At 32.1% G+C, this 17,643-nt stretch overlaps 1 protein-coding gene across 4 annotated transcripts in view; it reads left to right on the forward strand.

Moving 5' to 3' along the window:
- Nucleotides 1-13,363, forward strand: part of LOC100166529 (rho GTPase-activating protein 100F) — a 38,384-nt gene extending 25,021 nt beyond the window's left edge. Inside the window, exons 1-16 of one of the 4 annotated variants that reach the window (XM_008183883.3) lie at nt 2,161-2,896; nt 3,340-3,456; nt 3,535-3,720; nt 3,795-3,953; nt 4,081-4,355; nt 5,100-5,259; nt 5,334-5,607; nt 5,681-5,884; nt 5,949-6,072; nt 6,165-6,709; nt 6,789-6,926; nt 6,993-7,379; nt 7,474-7,743; nt 7,806-7,966; nt 8,067-8,265; nt 11,200-13,362. In XM_008183883.3, coding sequence (XP_008182105.1) covers nt 2,849-2,896; nt 3,340-3,456; nt 3,535-3,720; nt 3,795-3,953; nt 4,081-4,355; nt 5,100-5,259; nt 5,334-5,607; nt 5,681-5,884; nt 5,949-6,072; nt 6,165-6,709; nt 6,789-6,926; nt 6,993-7,379; nt 7,474-7,743; nt 7,806-7,966; nt 8,067-8,265; nt 11,200-11,696 — 3,744 coding nt within the window. In that variant the 5' untranslated portion in view covers nt 2,161-2,848 and the 3' untranslated portion in view covers nt 11,697-13,362. Of the gene's footprint in view, nt 1-2,160; nt 2,897-3,339; nt 3,457-3,534; nt 3,721-3,794; nt 3,954-4,080; nt 4,356-5,099; nt 5,260-5,333; nt 5,608-5,680; nt 5,885-5,948; nt 6,073-6,164; nt 6,710-6,788; nt 6,927-6,992; nt 7,380-7,473; nt 7,744-7,805; nt 7,967-8,066; nt 8,266-11,195 lie in introns of those variants that run through there. The other 3 variants (XM_008183882.3, XM_008183884.3, XM_001944391.5) reach the window with 3 other exon arrangements.
- Nucleotides 13,364-17,643: the final 4,280 nt, after the last annotated feature.

A 17,643-nucleotide genomic window follows, 5' to 3' on the forward strand; every position in this document is an offset into this window, starting at 1 on the left:
CCCCCCCCCAAAAAAAAATGTCTATAGCTCTCCCAAACGTTTCCTACATTTTGTTTTAAGCTTATTCAATATTGTCAAAGTAAGGCCCTATTAGCACTATTAGCCCCCCAAATCTCAATCGCTATTTGCGCCTATGAATACCGACGTACCTTAGAACGGTGTGAATTTAAATTATAGGGTTCTGGTAAAAGTGAATTGAAAAAAAAAACTAAAATAGTCGACAATTTCAAATTGTCTATAAATAGCTTAAAATGAGCCAATATATTTTGAAAATATATCATGTCTAGAGTATGCAAATATAAATATTTCGAAAAAATTTCAAGCAACTATTGGTTTGAATTACAACAAAATCGATTTTATCGAAAAACAGTGATGCGTTAAAATATTCCTGTTTTCCGTAGTTTTTTAATAGTTTTCAACCCGAGTTGAATTAAAGTTATTAAACTATATAATAAACCCGGCACAAACAAATACCTTATCATTTTCCCGATTATTTAAAGTGAGAAATGTTCTGTGAATTTTGACAACCTCTTCCTACAACCCAAAATACAAGCTAGATCCAATTTGATACTAGACACCTCAAACCACTCTCAAAGTTTATGATTGAAGCATTGTTGCTCTACCAAAAGTTGATGATAGACAGAAATAAGAACACATCGATATGTATAACTATTACATTCATCATACAAAGTCTAAAATTACATTAAGGCATTAAGCATATTATTAAACTTTTGATAACATTGTTATTAGGTATACTTTAGGTGGGTTTACGTCATATAATTTTTAACTAGTATAAAGTCGTAACTGTTTAGTTTCAGCAATATAGGTATATTAAAATATTTATATTGATTATATATTTTTTTTAAGTTTTTTTTTTCAAATTCAGTATAATAATGTCTTGTTTTAATTTTTGATACTTATCAAAATCATAAATACTCATTGTTAAATATATTGTCCTTCCATGTACTTTTAAATGTTCATCAGATTTGATGACATATATTTATTTAGTCCACTAATAGATAGAAATACATTCTGATGGATATTTGTAAATCAAAGGATTTAAATAGTTCTAATATTTAAAGTTTTTGTCTATAGACACAATATATTAATATGTGTAATGTACTGAATACATTTCTATTCACCTTCGGAGTTAAAATAAAATGTTTGTCCGTTACAATTTGATACTATGTATTATGAATTACTATACTGTTACAAATGTACAACATATATTTTTGGAAGCTGTGCTGCAGGTATGCAGGTAGTAACAGTTTAGTAGCATGGCCTAATTTAACTATACAATAAAATAAAATACAGTACACACTTGTACGGTTATTTCACACTTTTATAGACTTTGTTTATGACTTATGTATAAATGAAAGTATGAAAATATGAAAAAAAAAATATAAGAATACATATTATACTGAATAGTAAATAATAATATAAAAGCATCAGAGTATTTACGTAAAATAATAAAATGTTAATAACACATTTTATAGTAAAACGTTATATTGATCTCATCAGTGCCTACCTAACTATATACCTCTACGGCTCTACCAGTCTACCCCTCAGGTGTGCTCGACAAATACACGACAACCCACACACACTCTCTCACAATCACCCGTATTATAGATTGAACCAATGGAGGTAAACCAATACGCGCTGTGTGATGCCGGCCAAGTTTTACGATCCAATTATTACAAAAGTTTCCCGGCAGAAAAACGGCAAAGTTTCTTGCCAGTCTGCCAACTCTGTTGGTGTTCTATTATATACCTATATATCGCGAACGGCATGCGATTCCGCAGCGGTGGCAGCAGCAGCAGCAACCACCGCATAAAACACAAACTTAACGATGCGCAGTACGCTAAAATGTTATGACCAGCCGATATACATATAATATAGAGGTATCTACTATATACGAGTACTGAGTAGATATACGACGGAGGCGTATTATACATACGTATATATCATTATAATATGTCAAAAGGCGCACGTCGGTTTTAATTGATGGGCCTCGCAGGTATTGAATGGAGTCGTGCTCTCCTCCCCCCGGGCCCGCTTTTCATTGACCCATATTCGCCGTGTACGTCAGTTTCCCGAGTACGCACACCCTCGCGTTTTACTACGTTATGCACACCACGCGCACCACCTCTCACGAGCAGCACCAGTAGTATAAGTTGTAGTAGTAGTATGAGTAGTAGTAGTAGTAGTAGTAGTATTGGTCCAAGGGTAGCAACATTATATAGATATATACATATTGTGTACACTTTTCCAGACGTTGCCAACGTCGGAGCGACAGATTTACACACACGGTTCTACGCGTAAAAACCGTAAATTACGATATAACCACTACAATCCTCCGCCCCGCGGTCGTGTGTAGATGTGTTTCGTTCACGGCTCGCGTATATATTATATTGTTATGTATTATTATTGTGCAGTTTACGGCATCGTACATCGAACGACAATATAATATTCGTACAAAACTCTCAAACCCTCCACGGGTGCGTTCGTGTGCCGACGCGCGCACGGCAATAGCATTATATCGTACGGGCACGATAAATACCGTACGGGGGTCGTGTCTGTACGCAAGCGTACAATCCCTGTGTAAAACGGAGCACTGTTGGATGGGCGTCCTGGAAAAATCATTTTTCCACGGTGCGTACACGCTCCCCGGCAGGTCGACGGTATAGCGTTTTATGTTTTCACCCGGGTTAAGGATAAAATCGCCGTTACGGGAGAACAAATGACGAGTGTGTAACAGCATCGCCTGCAGCTACTGCTCGTATAATATGATTATAGCGCACCGACTCAGTGTAATGTATACATACGACTAGACGAATAATCGTTGCAAATGTGTGACAGAGACTCAAGTTCGGGATGCTTCTTCATATCGAGAAAGGTCGGTGATGATGCTATATAATATGTATATGTAATATGTATGTAGAATCGTTTTGCACGCATATCATATACGGTATATACGCAATTATCGTGCAAACGTATAATATGAATCGCGTAAACGACATGTTCGACACAACCCTATATACGATATTATATAAATATTACTGCGGTCAAAGAGAGACCAAAGATAAAATAGAATTGTTCGCTACAAAAAAAGGTCAAACATTACGATTGGTCTACCCAAAATTATTACCATTAGTTATTAATTAGCTTTAGTAAATGTAAATTATTTAAATACTAATAAACGATATGAGTTGAGGTCATAGTTAACACACATTTAAAATATAATATGCTATTAGTTCGATGTATTTGTACAAATATCATTGAACATTTAAAAAAATAATAAGTAGGTATACCACGCGTTAAATTTGTGTTTTTTTTTAGGGCCGTGATCGAGCTCAAGACTTGACCACAACATCCAGACATGGCCAACAGCCATTGCCCGCTGGGACAAAAACTAAAGATGCACTGCCAGTGGTCTTACAGAGTGATTTTCGAAAAGTAATTCAATTTTAAGATTTAGTATATTTGAAATTTACGATTTAGTATTCACAACAGTAATTAATTTTTAATTTTTAGTTAAGTGGAATTAGTAAAGAAGATTTTCGATTAATCGACACCATTGAAAATGAGTATGATGCAACTACAGCAGCGGCACTTGATGCAGTACAACGTAGAGGTGAAATGGTTGTCCGAATACTGGACCCGAGAATTCACCTCACTAAAACTGCTACAGATGCGGCTAAAAAATTTCTCATGCTTCAAGTAAGTTAAAAGTGTATTTATTAAAAGATTGTAAATAGATATTAATTTATAACATGATTTAAATGTTATCATAGGATTCTAACCATATAGTTAATCTAGTTGAGATAATTAAGAGACCTGGACAGACTTTAGGGTTGTACATTCGGGAAGGTAACGGTATAAATCGTCACGATGGTCTATTCATTTCTAGATTAGCACTAGAGTCGGCGGTATATAATAGTGGATGCATACAGGTAGAAAATCTTTCAATTTATATAAAATAAATAACTTAACATATTATACTAAAAAAAAAATTAAATTAAAATATATATTATACAATACAATTTAAAAACACGTGTTTTTAATTTTTTTAATATTTAGGTTGGTGATGAAGTATTAGCTGTAAACCTAGTTGACGTTACAAGAAAAGCCGTAGACGAGGTTGTGATAATTATGTCAATACCTAGACGACTGGTATTAGCTTTAAGACAAACAAGAGGTATTCATCGAGCTTCAGTGAATGCTTCATTGGCTTCTGCCATGCCTAGTCACCAACCTCCAGTTGTTGTGATTAAAAAGGATCTAAGTAGAGAATCAGATGACCAACATGATGATGACGATGATGATATGCATATGAAATCATATATGACTACAGGGTAAGAACTTTTAAAATACTTATATATGTATATCTAAATAATATTAAGATTATAATAATAACTTTGAACACGTTGACTGCCATGTGACCGCCGTCACACAATATTGACATGTTAAGCATATTTTTCTATGTCGTTTCAAATTTGTATACACCATTGTATTTGAAAAAACGTTTAAAAATATACATAAAAAAAAAAAAAAATATGTTAATTACATAGAATAACTTTTAATGACGCTATTGTGCTTTTTTTAGTACATTATTGTCGTGCTATAGAAAATGAATAATATAAAACTATACTCATATATGGGTGCCGGCGGTCGCAAAACTATACAATTTGAGAATTATGTATTACCGCCGGCGGTCACATGGCAGTCAACGTCTCAGTAGTTTAAAGTAAACATTATTTACATATGTGGGGTAAAAATCAATAAAAGTATATATTTAAAGGGACAATAAATTTGAATCATAATTTATATTAATGCTATTAATAAACCATAATAATATACTCGTAATATCAAAGTAAATAATTAGTATATAATAATAGTTAATTAAAAATAATTATGAAAAAAATACATTAAACAAACCAATTATTTAGTGCATTAATTAATAATTTATTTTTTTCGAGATTAACCAGATAAGTCACAATTTAGTGATTCTTAATATATTTATGAAATAATATAACGTAGGTTATAAAATGCTCTATAATAAGGTTATAGAAAAATTAAACAAGGATTAAATATAATAGTAGAGTAAATCAAAGAAATAAAGAAAACATGCACGAACAACGACAAAGAGAATCTAGAGGAAGATCACAATCTCAACTTGCCTTGGATTCAAATGGCGATATTTCTGGAGATCTCTACTACAATTCACGACCTCCAGAATCAAGAAGACAAGCATCTACGGTATGCATGTCAACTTTTTTTATGATAAAATCAAAAATGATACACTATATTCTAAAACTTGCATTATTTTTCAGTTGGATCGTCGTAATAATTGGTCATATCAACCTCCTCATCCTCCAATTTCTAATGAACAACCCAAACCTCAGCATTTTCAGCCATTCGATAAAGCATATCCTAAAACTTTAGAATCATTAGCTGAAAAGGTACATCCATTTTGTCCAGGTGGACAATCCTCAACTGGCAGAAGAATGTCAGCAACAACTACACAACAACAATATCGCCGTAATAATATTCCAAGATCTGGTTCAGATCAGTATCTACCTAGATCTGAATATGATTATGGAAACAGTAAGTGAATAAAAAAAAAGTTGTGTTTAGTTCAATGTTCATACATACTTCCAAATACATATTTATATCGTAGGACCATATCGACAATCGCAAACACTAATGAGATCCGGACTTAGAAGTAGTGCTGGCGCTGGATCCGGTACACGTTTAGTTTCACAATACTCGCAAGGTTCGTCTAGAACATTACCAAGACACCTAGATTATGCATCAGACACTGAAGCAACCAAAGTAACTTCTACATCTCCATATTACTATAGAGGTTCTTCGCAAATATCAGGTTTGATCTAAATTTAAAATAACAATTTAATAATCTTAAATTAATTTTAAATTAATATTTATAGGTGTTTCAAATATATCGAGATTGCAGGGCAGTTCCACAATATCTAGAAGTAATTCTTTAAGATCAAATTCACTTCCAAGAGATATTCGTACCCCGCGAACCCCACTTTCATCTCTTAACACGAGGTTCGCGACATTGTATTTTTTATTACTTGTTAATAATTTACATGTATTTAAATTTAAAATATTATTATCAAATTATAATATGTATTTAACAGCTTGAGAGGTAGTTTGAGGCGATACAATACACAGGACAATCCTAAAATATCATCTTCTCTGTTAAGTGATCACGAAGATAGTGACGGTAATCTTAGTGCTCCCGAGTTTCAAATGAGGCGCAAAAATCGATTGGTTAGCTCTCCTAGTGTATTTACAGCTGATGAATATAGAGCGTGGATGAGTAGAGCACCATCTACCAGTGCTATTTATGATCGTATACGTAACGTTTGCGATCCATCATTAAAACAACAAAAAGTACAAAGATTCACATTTAGCGCTGAAAACCTACCAGAAAGAACTAGGCATTCGGAATTGATGAGTTATTCCGGAACTAATGCAGATTTAAGACCATTTAGAGGTCTAGGATCTCCAGCATTACCTTCAGCAACAACATCGACATTAGACAGACATACTAGAACGTCGTCATTAAGAAGAATTCGACATCTTTTAGAACTTGAAGCTAAACATTTAGGTCGACGTAGTCCATCGTCCACTTCAGATCTACAAGCTGACAGAGCTAGAGTATTGGAAATTAATCCAGCTGGTAAATTTTTAACCATGAAACTTTTCTTGTAATACGTATTTTATTCAAGTTATATGTATGTTTATTTTTTTGAAAATAGAGTTCTTAAAATACAAGTTTGAAAAAACTACAGTAGACAATGCCCCACCTATAAGTGGTTTATTATGGGTACATCTACTGGCTGGCAGAGGTCTCAGAGCGACTCCCACTACCGTATTACCAGGTCAACCAACAAATGGTTTGTATAATTTAGTATACCTAGTTATGTAAATAAGAACATTATTTGTAAAAACAATTCTTTTAGTTATGGCGGCCACTGGTAGTTCGAGAGACTTGTATTGCGTTTTGGAGTGCGACCGCGTGCACAAAGCTAGAACTGTGGTGCGCACTGGTGATCTTGTCTTTGATTGGGATGAAACATTTGAATTAGATCTACTATCAAATAAAGAATTAGACTTTTTAATATACTCATGGGACCAACAATATAGGCACAAGTTATGCTACAAAGGATCTGTACATCTGGCGTCTTTAGTTAGAGATAGTCCCGTACATCAATTAGCTTTAAAAATTGAACCTCGGGGTACATTATATTTACGGTTAAGGCACACCGATCCTTACCAGACTTTCATCAGAAAAACTTTAAGAACTTCAACCACGCTACCGCCGAGAACGAAAACTGCTGGACTATTTGGTATGTACTTCAATAAATTACTAATCTCATAACGTTTGTTAATGTTATTATTATTTGAAAACTGGTTCTAAACTATATTTAATAAAATATGAAGGTATTGATCTTGAGTCAGTAGTCACTCGTGAAAGTGGCGCAATTTCCAGTTCTTTATCTTCATTAGCACAAGCACCAGCCACAGCATCCGTACCAGTCATTGTTCGGAGGTGTATTGAAGAGGTCGAACGCAGGGGCTTAGACATTATTGGCCTTTATCGACTTTGTGGGTCCGCTTCTAAGAAACGGATTCTTCGAGAAGCTTTCGAACGTAATCCGAGAACTGTGGATTTATCGCCGGACAACGTGCCCGATATTAACGTAATCACAGGTAAATACAGTAACAATTCAATAATTATATAACTATTTATTCCTAATATTTTTCGGTTTTAGGTGTCTTAAAAGACTATTTGAGAGAACTTCCCGAACCACTCTTCACTCGTTGTCTATACCAAATGCTTCTTGATGCGCTGACGGTATTGTTGCCAGACGATCCACAGGCCAACGCCAAATTGATGTTATCGATTTTAGATTGCCTGCCAAAGTTGAATAGAGTATGTCATAATATTATATATTTAAACTCGGTGATAATAGAAATGTAAAGTCAATAACTTATTTCATTATCATTAAATATGTTTTTTTTTTCTTACAAAGGCTACGTTGACATATATTATGGACCATCTGGCACTTGTCGTGTCACAATCCCCGCGAAACAAGATGTCAGCACAAAATTTGTCTATATGTCTAGCTCCTGTATTAATGGTCCAAAGCGAGGCGAAAGAAAAACCTATCGATTTCCAACAGCCCGTGAACGTGTTACGATATTTATTAGAGATTTGGCCACCTAAATCAGGTTAGGACAAGTTTATTTATACGGATTCCGTTAAAAATAACACACAAAAAACCTGCAAACAATGCCCATTTCGATCGTGCAGTGCGAATGTCTGTGGTATAGTACAGTGGTTCAAATCCAACCGTGCGTATAATGTATATATAAGGTATACCTACCTACGTACCGACATAGTCATTATAGGTGGAGCTATGGGGCGTGCAGAGTATGCAACTTCATTCCCTAATATTTGATAAAAGAGCTGCCTTAAATTAAGGTTTAAGAGCCACCAAGCCTAACCAAATATTTTTAAAACTAAATATGAGTATAAATATATGGTTTTTTTCTTTTAAAAAAGGGTACCTATACCATTTTATATTTTTAAATATAATGATTTACGCAGTTTTTAAATTTTTAAATGTATGTTATCTTAGTGCATTTATTGGATACATAAATACATTTTAAACTATATTTTCTTTTAGATTTAATATCCATATTTTTATATATAGTTTTATACTTTTATATCACTCGTTATATGTATTCACAGCTCTGTATACAGAAAGAAAATATTAGCTAGATATATACTATATACCTATTATTAGATATAAATAAATAATTATATTTCGTACTTTGAAAATCAAGCACAAGTATTTAAAATTCGTAGTGTCATAGCTTATCACATTTTAACTTTAACGAATAATAGTGGAGTTATTTTTTTGTCATAATATTAAGTTTTATGTAGATACAGATAATTTAAGTATATGGTATCGTGAAAGGGGTTAAAAGCCTCCCACAAATTGGTATGCCTTTTAAGATTCTGCTTACTCTGAACACAACTTCTGCTGGCTATGCCTTCAGGTGTATTTGCCAGGGGTTCTTAACCAGTGATCCATGGACACCTTGGGGTTACTTAGTTATTCTTGGTTCATAATGGTTATGAATGTGTATAATGTCTAATTCAAGGCCGTAGCCAGAAAAATAGGGGGGGGGGGGGTAGAGTATAAATGTTATATTATGTAATAAAATATGAAATTATAAAAAATATTATTTAAATTAAGAACATGACATTTTTTTAAAAATTTCGGTAAGTAACTATGTACATTATCTTATATTTCTACATTAATAATTATAATTCATTACACTTTAGTATACAAGTTAACTATATACAATACATATAACAAAAAAATAAAAAAATGTGTAAAACGTACTATAAATACTATATCGAAATAAATTCATTTTGTATATCCGGGCTAGTATAAAGTGCATAACCTGGAGCACTTTCAATATGATTTTTTAATTCCGAATCTCCAGATTTAACACGCATTCGTAAAATTTCACGAAAATTACCGTCGTTTATTATAGGTTCGCTATCGCTTACCGTCAATCGTCCAAAATCCGAAGTACCCCGAAATGAAATTTCTTGCCTACCCATCATTATTTTAGTATTAACTATTGGACGAAGTTTTTTTTATTTTCTTCAATCTGTTTTTTTAAACCTACATCAATTTGTTGAACAATATTTGGTTGTACAGATAAAAAGTGTTCAGCAAATTCTACAGATTTTTTATGGTACAATTTATTTGAATGTGATTGAAAAGTTTCCAACGCATTTTTCCAGTTTGAAAAACTGTTTAAAACCAGAACCCCTAATTTAACGTGATTTCCTTTTCCTGCACATTCTCTGGCAAAAACTACACAGTGATTGCGCAAAACGCCATTTAAACAGATCTGAGTAGGTTAACCACGAATACTGATCCATCCAATGACGTTGAAATCGCAAATTTCGTTTTCCCGCACTCACAGGAAACTTATAATCGTTTGGAGGACACCAAGGGTTGCTTAATAATTGTTCTTTGATACTCAACTCACTAACACTACCATTTAAAAATTTTCCAATATCAAGCATACTAACAGATTTAACCACGTCTAACTTATTGCACTGACCTTCAACTTCCTCGTGATTGTTAGAACTTATAATTTCTAAGCTGACAATTTTACGTTTTTTTGATTTTGGCTCGGTAGAAATCCAAGATGATAAATTGGATTGTGAAGATTTATTCATTTTTAAAAATAATTAACTTCCACGTGCGTAGATATTTAAATGAAAAATTCACGAACTTTTAATGCAACAAAACAGATATATACCGAAAAAATAAACGTCGTGTCTATTCGTGCGCTCCGTGATTACTGACAATGGCATAAACAAAATCTGTTATACTTCTCTACTGACCATCGATTACCAAAATAATTAAGATTATATACTATAGGTATACATTAGGTTTTACAAAAGTACATTAAGATTAGTTATCACTTATCTAACACAATATAAATATAAAATATACCGTTAAACCGTTTTATTTATTTATGTGTTGTAATCACAGTGACACGTATCAAATATAATAGGTAGGCATTTAAAACTATTCAAACTATTCAATATTATTTCAAAAAAAAATTTCGGGGGGGGGGGGGGGGGTCCGAACCCTAAACCCCCCTGGCTACGGCCTTGGTCTAATTACAAATGTGTACAATATTACAGTGGTACCCGGATAAATTTGACTCATAATGTTTAGGCATATTTAATTTCATAAAAAAATGTATTAGACTATAAATTATTCTTACCTATAAGTTATAAACTACCATACATTGTAATGTTTTTTTTTAAATAACACTAAAATAAATATTTAATAGGTAAGTAATAATTTAAAATCAAAAATGTCTTATTTTGTGTTTGGGGAAGAGAAGCGTGGCTATAATCTGTACTGTAAAAGGGTCCAAAATTCAGAAAAGGTTAAGAACCCCGGCTATATGCGATAATCATATAATATGTTTTCACCAGTATACTCACCAGCATAATATTAGTACCTACCTATAATATTATATTATTTATACGATCCTCTTTTGCCACGGGTTCGCGAGCATTGTGAACATTGATGAGCCCCGACCATATTTTCCAGACAGTTCGGGAGTGTTTGCCGCCGTCGGTCGTCAACGGCGTTACTCGGCCCCCGCCGCTGCCCGCGAAGCCATCCTGCGTGCCCGCTGTGCCAACAAGGCGCGCCCCGCCGCCCGTAATTGTAGCGTCGCCGACCAGTGACACGGCCACGTCTGACGACGACGACGACGACGACGATGGCCACGGCCACGGCCACGACGGGACGGCCATCGAACCGCCACAGATACCGGCCAGGTCTAACGCGCACCGGCTGACCAAGGTGGCGGCGCCGGAGCCCGACGAGAACGCAGCCGAGACACCCAGCTCGTCCACCGGCACAGAAGACTCGCAGCGCGACGTGGCCGAGCGCGCCGCTGAGGCGGATGAAGAGAGTTGCGGCGAAGAACAACTGGAACGGAGACCACGAGGACTGCAGAATGCCAACACCGCCATCAAGCACAACGCTAATAATAATAATAATAATAATAATAATAATAGTAATAATAATAATAACCGCCAATAATGTGGCGACATGTATTATAAATATTAGTGAAAAACGTTTGCCAACTTTCTACCAAGATAATAATATTATGTATATTTAGGCACGGCAGTTCTGTACAAATGATCTGTATTGAACCGACGATAATATAATATTATTATCTTTTATGATATACTATGTTATTGTTATTTTTGTTATTGTTGTTGTTGTTGTTGTTGTTGTTGCTGTTATAGAAGAAACAATACATAATATGTACAATATTATAATTATCACCTTGAATTGATTTTTGTTTTAAAAAAAAAAAAACGATAATTTTTACTCCTCGTGGTAGGTAGATGTTATACTACATATTATTACATAATACACTAGTATAACTGTACAAGGTCTGTGGTGTTACATACCTAATACAGCAATATATTATAGAGTAGATACCTGCATAATATGTACAATTCATATGAAAAATTGACACAACATTTCTTAAATATACATGTACATAAAATATTCTGACGGTAGGAAATAATAACCATACTGTAACAAATTAACTTTAAACATATTTCAAAAAAAATCCTAAAATTTTTAACGAAAGAAATAAAAACGACAATAAAATATAATACTTTATATATAATATAATCATTAATCATATTAGCAATATGTATATACAACACGACAACCATGCAAAAAAAAGTATTACGTTCATTAGGGTACTAAAATATGTTTTTCGTGTTTATCATCAAAAACATTCTATACTAACTCGTTCCTAGTCACAAGGTAGATAAGTAAATAAATAAGTTATATTTCAAGAATTTCAGAGTCATATAAGAAATATAAATAATAGGATTTATTAAAAAATGGTAGAAATTTGGCAAGCATAATTCCACATAATTTCATATTTACGCACAAATATATATAAACAAAATGATATATGTTTGAAAGAAAATTAAGCACAAAATAAAAATTATAAATACCTACTGATCTAGATCACATGTTAATAAATATGATTTAAAAATGACTTTGTATAAATTAAAAAATAAAATTAATAATTTCGCGCACCTTTTATAGACGATTAATATTTTATAAACATATAAAGTAGTCGTGTACACGTAGATACGTAGATATTGTAAAAAATAGTCCATAAGAACACAATCCCAAGGGCACTTGATTTCAGAACGATTTGATATTTTAAATGTTTTGATTTCAAACAAATGTAATGAAATAATTTATTGTAAATAAAAAAATGGTTGTTCCTACTGCTTCAATGTAAAACTTAAATCAATAAAAAAAAAATGATACATAGACTTTTTCACAATAATAAAATTAAAATAATTTATATGCACAAAAGTGTTTTCTGATGAAAACATTTTCCAACAAATATGTATTAAGAATTTTTTTAATTTTTAAAACAAAACAGTTTTTTTATTTGAAAAGCTGTAGCCTATATGACTACTAATCTTATAACTCAACAAATTTCATTTATCATTTTACTTATTTCCTATATACTTATATATTGTTTATAAAATAAAAATATTATGTATACATAATTATTATAATGTATCATAATATATTTGTACCAAATAAATGTTGAGTGTCAATCGGTATTTCAGTAAATGTATATAATTTAAACATTATATCAACAAAACAGTAGCCAGTAGGTACCTATTTAGTTTTATTAAAAAAATATATTCTATTTGGTGCATAATAAATGGTTAATACCATAAATTGTACAACATATAGGTAATTCGTTTTAAAATATATATTTAAATAATACAATATCCATAGTAAAATATGGTGTTTTTTAGATGTATCAATCATGAATTCTAAATTAGTTAAATTGAAATGCCTACATTAAGTATTCTAATAAAACTGTTTCACTAATTTATTTTACAAGTTATATTTTATTATACTATTGTAACCTAAACTTTATTCAAAATAAAAACAAATACAAATATCTTGAAGAAAAGAATTAAATCTTTGTTACAATTCATTTTTGATTTCATTAATTTCATTTTTGAAATTATAGCTCAAATAATGTAATAAAGTGGGTTAGTAGACAACCGCTTCGCTGTACAGTAGGTATCAAGTGTACATTATTGTAATATTTAGTAAGTCACTATAATATATGTGCTGAATTTGATTTCATTGATCAATTGCATACGAAAAAAAATTCGAAGGGGAGGTGGTCTAAACTCTAAACTATCAGTTTATATTACTTTTACATCACGGCTATAGCCTATAGATAGTATGATTGTTGGAAGCACGTCTTCCGTTAGTCTATAAAGTATACCCTACGCCATGTGGCAAGAAATATTCAATAGTTCTAACTTCTTATCTAAAATACGGAAAAGTGATGAGCTCCTCACGGATTTCTTATTTAATTCTAAATTAGGTACTTTACAATCTTAGATAATATACTATGAGTTAATATTTACTACCTATGAGGCATGGGCCATGGTCCAGAGTCTAAACTCAAATTTTACTTTTACATTGTTTTTCAAAATTCAGCATGGCAGTCTTTGTTATTTTCAAGTCATGTTCATTAGTAGGTAACTTTTTATTAATTCGGTAAACAAATGTTGTTACCTCTTTATCATTGCTCGATATTACAGCTATCTACAGCAGTAGTTTACGTCGTCATTCAAAGAGGCGCAAATATGGGGGGGCTTTAGGGGCTAATCCCCCCAAACATTTCCTTCATTTTGTTTTAAGCTTATTCAATATAATCAAAGTAGCCAGTTCTTAGCTCGAGCTCTTTGCTGAGCGTAAAATTTGCTATGTTACGCAATTGTAAGACGGAGACAACTAATGTCCGTGACCTGTGTAGCGTCCTCTTAACACTTCAGTAGTGTAACTATTTTGCCTATACAATACGCCGGGCAACACATTATGTATGGACAAATTATGTACAGCAATCTATTAATATACTCATCATCAGTATACTTATAAGTTATTATAACGACAATGTTTAGCGTAATAGTTAACTTAGATTATATAGGTATTGCATATCTTACAATTTTATATTTTCTTATATTTTTGATTAAAATATAATCATAAACTTCAATATAAATTAGTTTTTATCAAAACTTAGTGTTTGATTCAAAACGTCTGTATGAACTAAGAAAGTTTAGGAGTCCGCACAGGTAAATGCGTTTAAAAATCAAAAACGTTAAATTAATTATTAGGATATGTTGTATTAGAAGTCAAAGAATTCAGCCTATTTCGACTAACAAATAAAATTATTATATATAATAAATAAATGCCAATTTCAAACATAATATACCTATTATTGGGTTCGTTTTTAAATCTGCGCTGATTATATTATGCCCCCCAAAAAAATATCCACCATATAAAATTACTTTCGGTAAAAATCCAAAATATACGAAATAAATTGGTCATAATCGAAATAAAATAATACATCGCAATATGCAATATGTCGTTAAACGCAGTATTTGATATCGACGGGGTTACTGAGCAATTATTTTACTAACAATATTAAAATGTTAACAAAATATGTTTGTACCTATGTTTTTGTCTGTGAGCACCCACGTTCATATTGCAATTTATTTTTTCATTAATTTAACTCTATAGTTGATTATTTTTTATCCGGTCGATGTAATTTATTTGGATCTTTCGGAAGCGTTTGATATGGTTAGTCATAAAGTATTACTAAACGTCTTATTTCACGCTGGCTTTGGGGAACCTTTATCAACATGGTTTATAGCTCTTATACTTATCTAATAGGATTATAGGAAGCAATTTATAAAAGTTTATGAAATAAGATCTTGGATCACTGACGTACCTTCTGATGTCCCACAAGGGGGTCATATATCTCTCCGATGTTTCTCTCATTATTTATCAACGGTATAAAATAAGAAAGAAAATGTCTGTTGTTCATGGATGACCTGAAGCTGTACATAAAATTTAACTAGAACGATGATTTTATTCATTTGAATGATGAACTTAATATAATTGTACAATGGACTTCGATCATGGGTTTCCATACGCCGATCAAATTATTATTCTGTGTCTTGGTTCGCTCTGTGCTTGAATATGGATCTGTATTGTGGGTTCCTCGTGCAATTGGCCATAGTTATTTCTTGGAACGGGTACAGCGTAAGTTTTTGTACTTTGCTGGGCATGTATTAAAAATTGAACACCAGTCACATAATTATGCTCCAGTTCTTTTTGCTCTACAATTTTCTTCGTTGGCTAACTGGAGAGTACAAGCTAATTTCACTTTTCATTCTAATTTACTCTCATGTAAAACTGACTCCCCTAATCTCCTATATTGTAATAATTTCAAAATCCCAACTTCGGCCACACGTAATATCTAACTATCCGTTTTATATTCCAGTTTGTTTGGACAAATCATGCTGCTAATAAGCCAGTGGTAAAAATGATGAGCATTGCAAAATGGCAATACTGAACCATCACATTCTTCTAATTAGTTCACTGCATCTTAGTATACATATTTTCTGTTTGTCGTTCATTATTAATTTTTGCTGTTATAAATTATTTAATATTTTATGTACTTAAATGTTTCTTTTGATGTAACCATTGAACTACTAGCCTGCACTTTCAAAAAAAAAAAAAAAACATTTATACATTTATTAAACAGTAATTTAAAGATTTTAAAATGTGTTTACAAAGTGCAGTAGGTATTCATTTTTTTTTCAAAATTCAAAACTTATTTATTTGTATACAGATAAATCGGGTGACTGTTGTCTTAAACCAAAGTTCCATAATAGAGAGAAACTATAGAATAAAACGTGAAGTATAAATGTATTTCTTACTATAATAGGTATTATAATTATATATCCAGACGTAGAGCTAAGTACAAAAAAAAGAGTTCGTGACGACGGTGGCAGTACCTAATACCTATATTACATAATACACGAGACGGCCAAACTATAGCGTGTAATATTACGAAAAATGGTCCGACCAATCCAAAAATTGATTTGACTTGAAATTTACACGGGTTGATCAGTATAAGCCTAAGTAATATGCAATAGTATTAGCATAGTTATTAATCGAAATGCTATTTTTTCAACAATATTTATGTACATCCGTATTCACCATTCATATTTCTCCTTCAAACTGTAGGTAGGAACTATAATTCGGCATAATATGCATAAATTCCACCGTGCATTGGTTGAAATCACTAATATAACAATGTGTGGTAGTGGGAGGAATTCATACTTGTTGCGTACATCTATGCATTTATATATTACCTAGTCTTTTCAACCAGTTTTTACTAACAATGTATTACCTAATTTATTTTAACTATTGTTTAAATGTACTAAAAAGTTTCTATCATTGAATTATTACAACTTTGGGTTTCTGTCTGTATTTTTAATAAAATGAATAAATAAAAGTATTAATTTAATTAATCCCTAAAACAACAAAGAGACAAAAATCAAGTGTCACACAGGCGTCAGGCACTAACCGTTCAAGAATTTTAAAGAATTTTACAAAATTAATAAAGCAAGGAACCTAGTTTTAACGTTCACAGTAATAAAAAAAAACTAAAAACTTCAAAATGTTCATAGCTCATTCGAAAATTGAAATATTTTAAAATACCAATGGGTATACGAGCAAAACTGATAATCTTACCTTTAAGTTTCATAATACACTATTTTCAAGGGGTTTTAAATAGGTAATTTTTTTGAAAGATATAAAATAATTTAACAATAGTCAATAACTAAAAATATATTTTTAAATAATTTACTATTAACGATTGATGCGTAGGTATATAGGTAGGTACTACGAATTACGCTTTATTGTTTCGTAATTACAAAGTAATTTGGTTCGATATTTTTAAGGCTTGGATCAACTTTTGAACTCGAACCGATTTTTCGAACTTCGAACAGTTCGACCCACCTCTACTATAAAGCCACTGTACAACTGTATACTATAGAGTTCGGTGCAATTTACAGTAAAAATAAGCGATTCCTAGTTTAAAAAAAAAAAGAAGTTT

The sequence above is a fragment of the Acyrthosiphon pisum genome, chromosome A3, assembly GCF_005508785.2.
Source record: "Acyrthosiphon pisum isolate AL4f chromosome A3, pea_aphid_22Mar2018_4r6ur, whole genome shotgun sequence".
Taxonomy (NCBI): Eukaryota; Metazoa; Arthropoda; class Insecta; order Hemiptera; family Aphididae; genus Acyrthosiphon; species Acyrthosiphon pisum.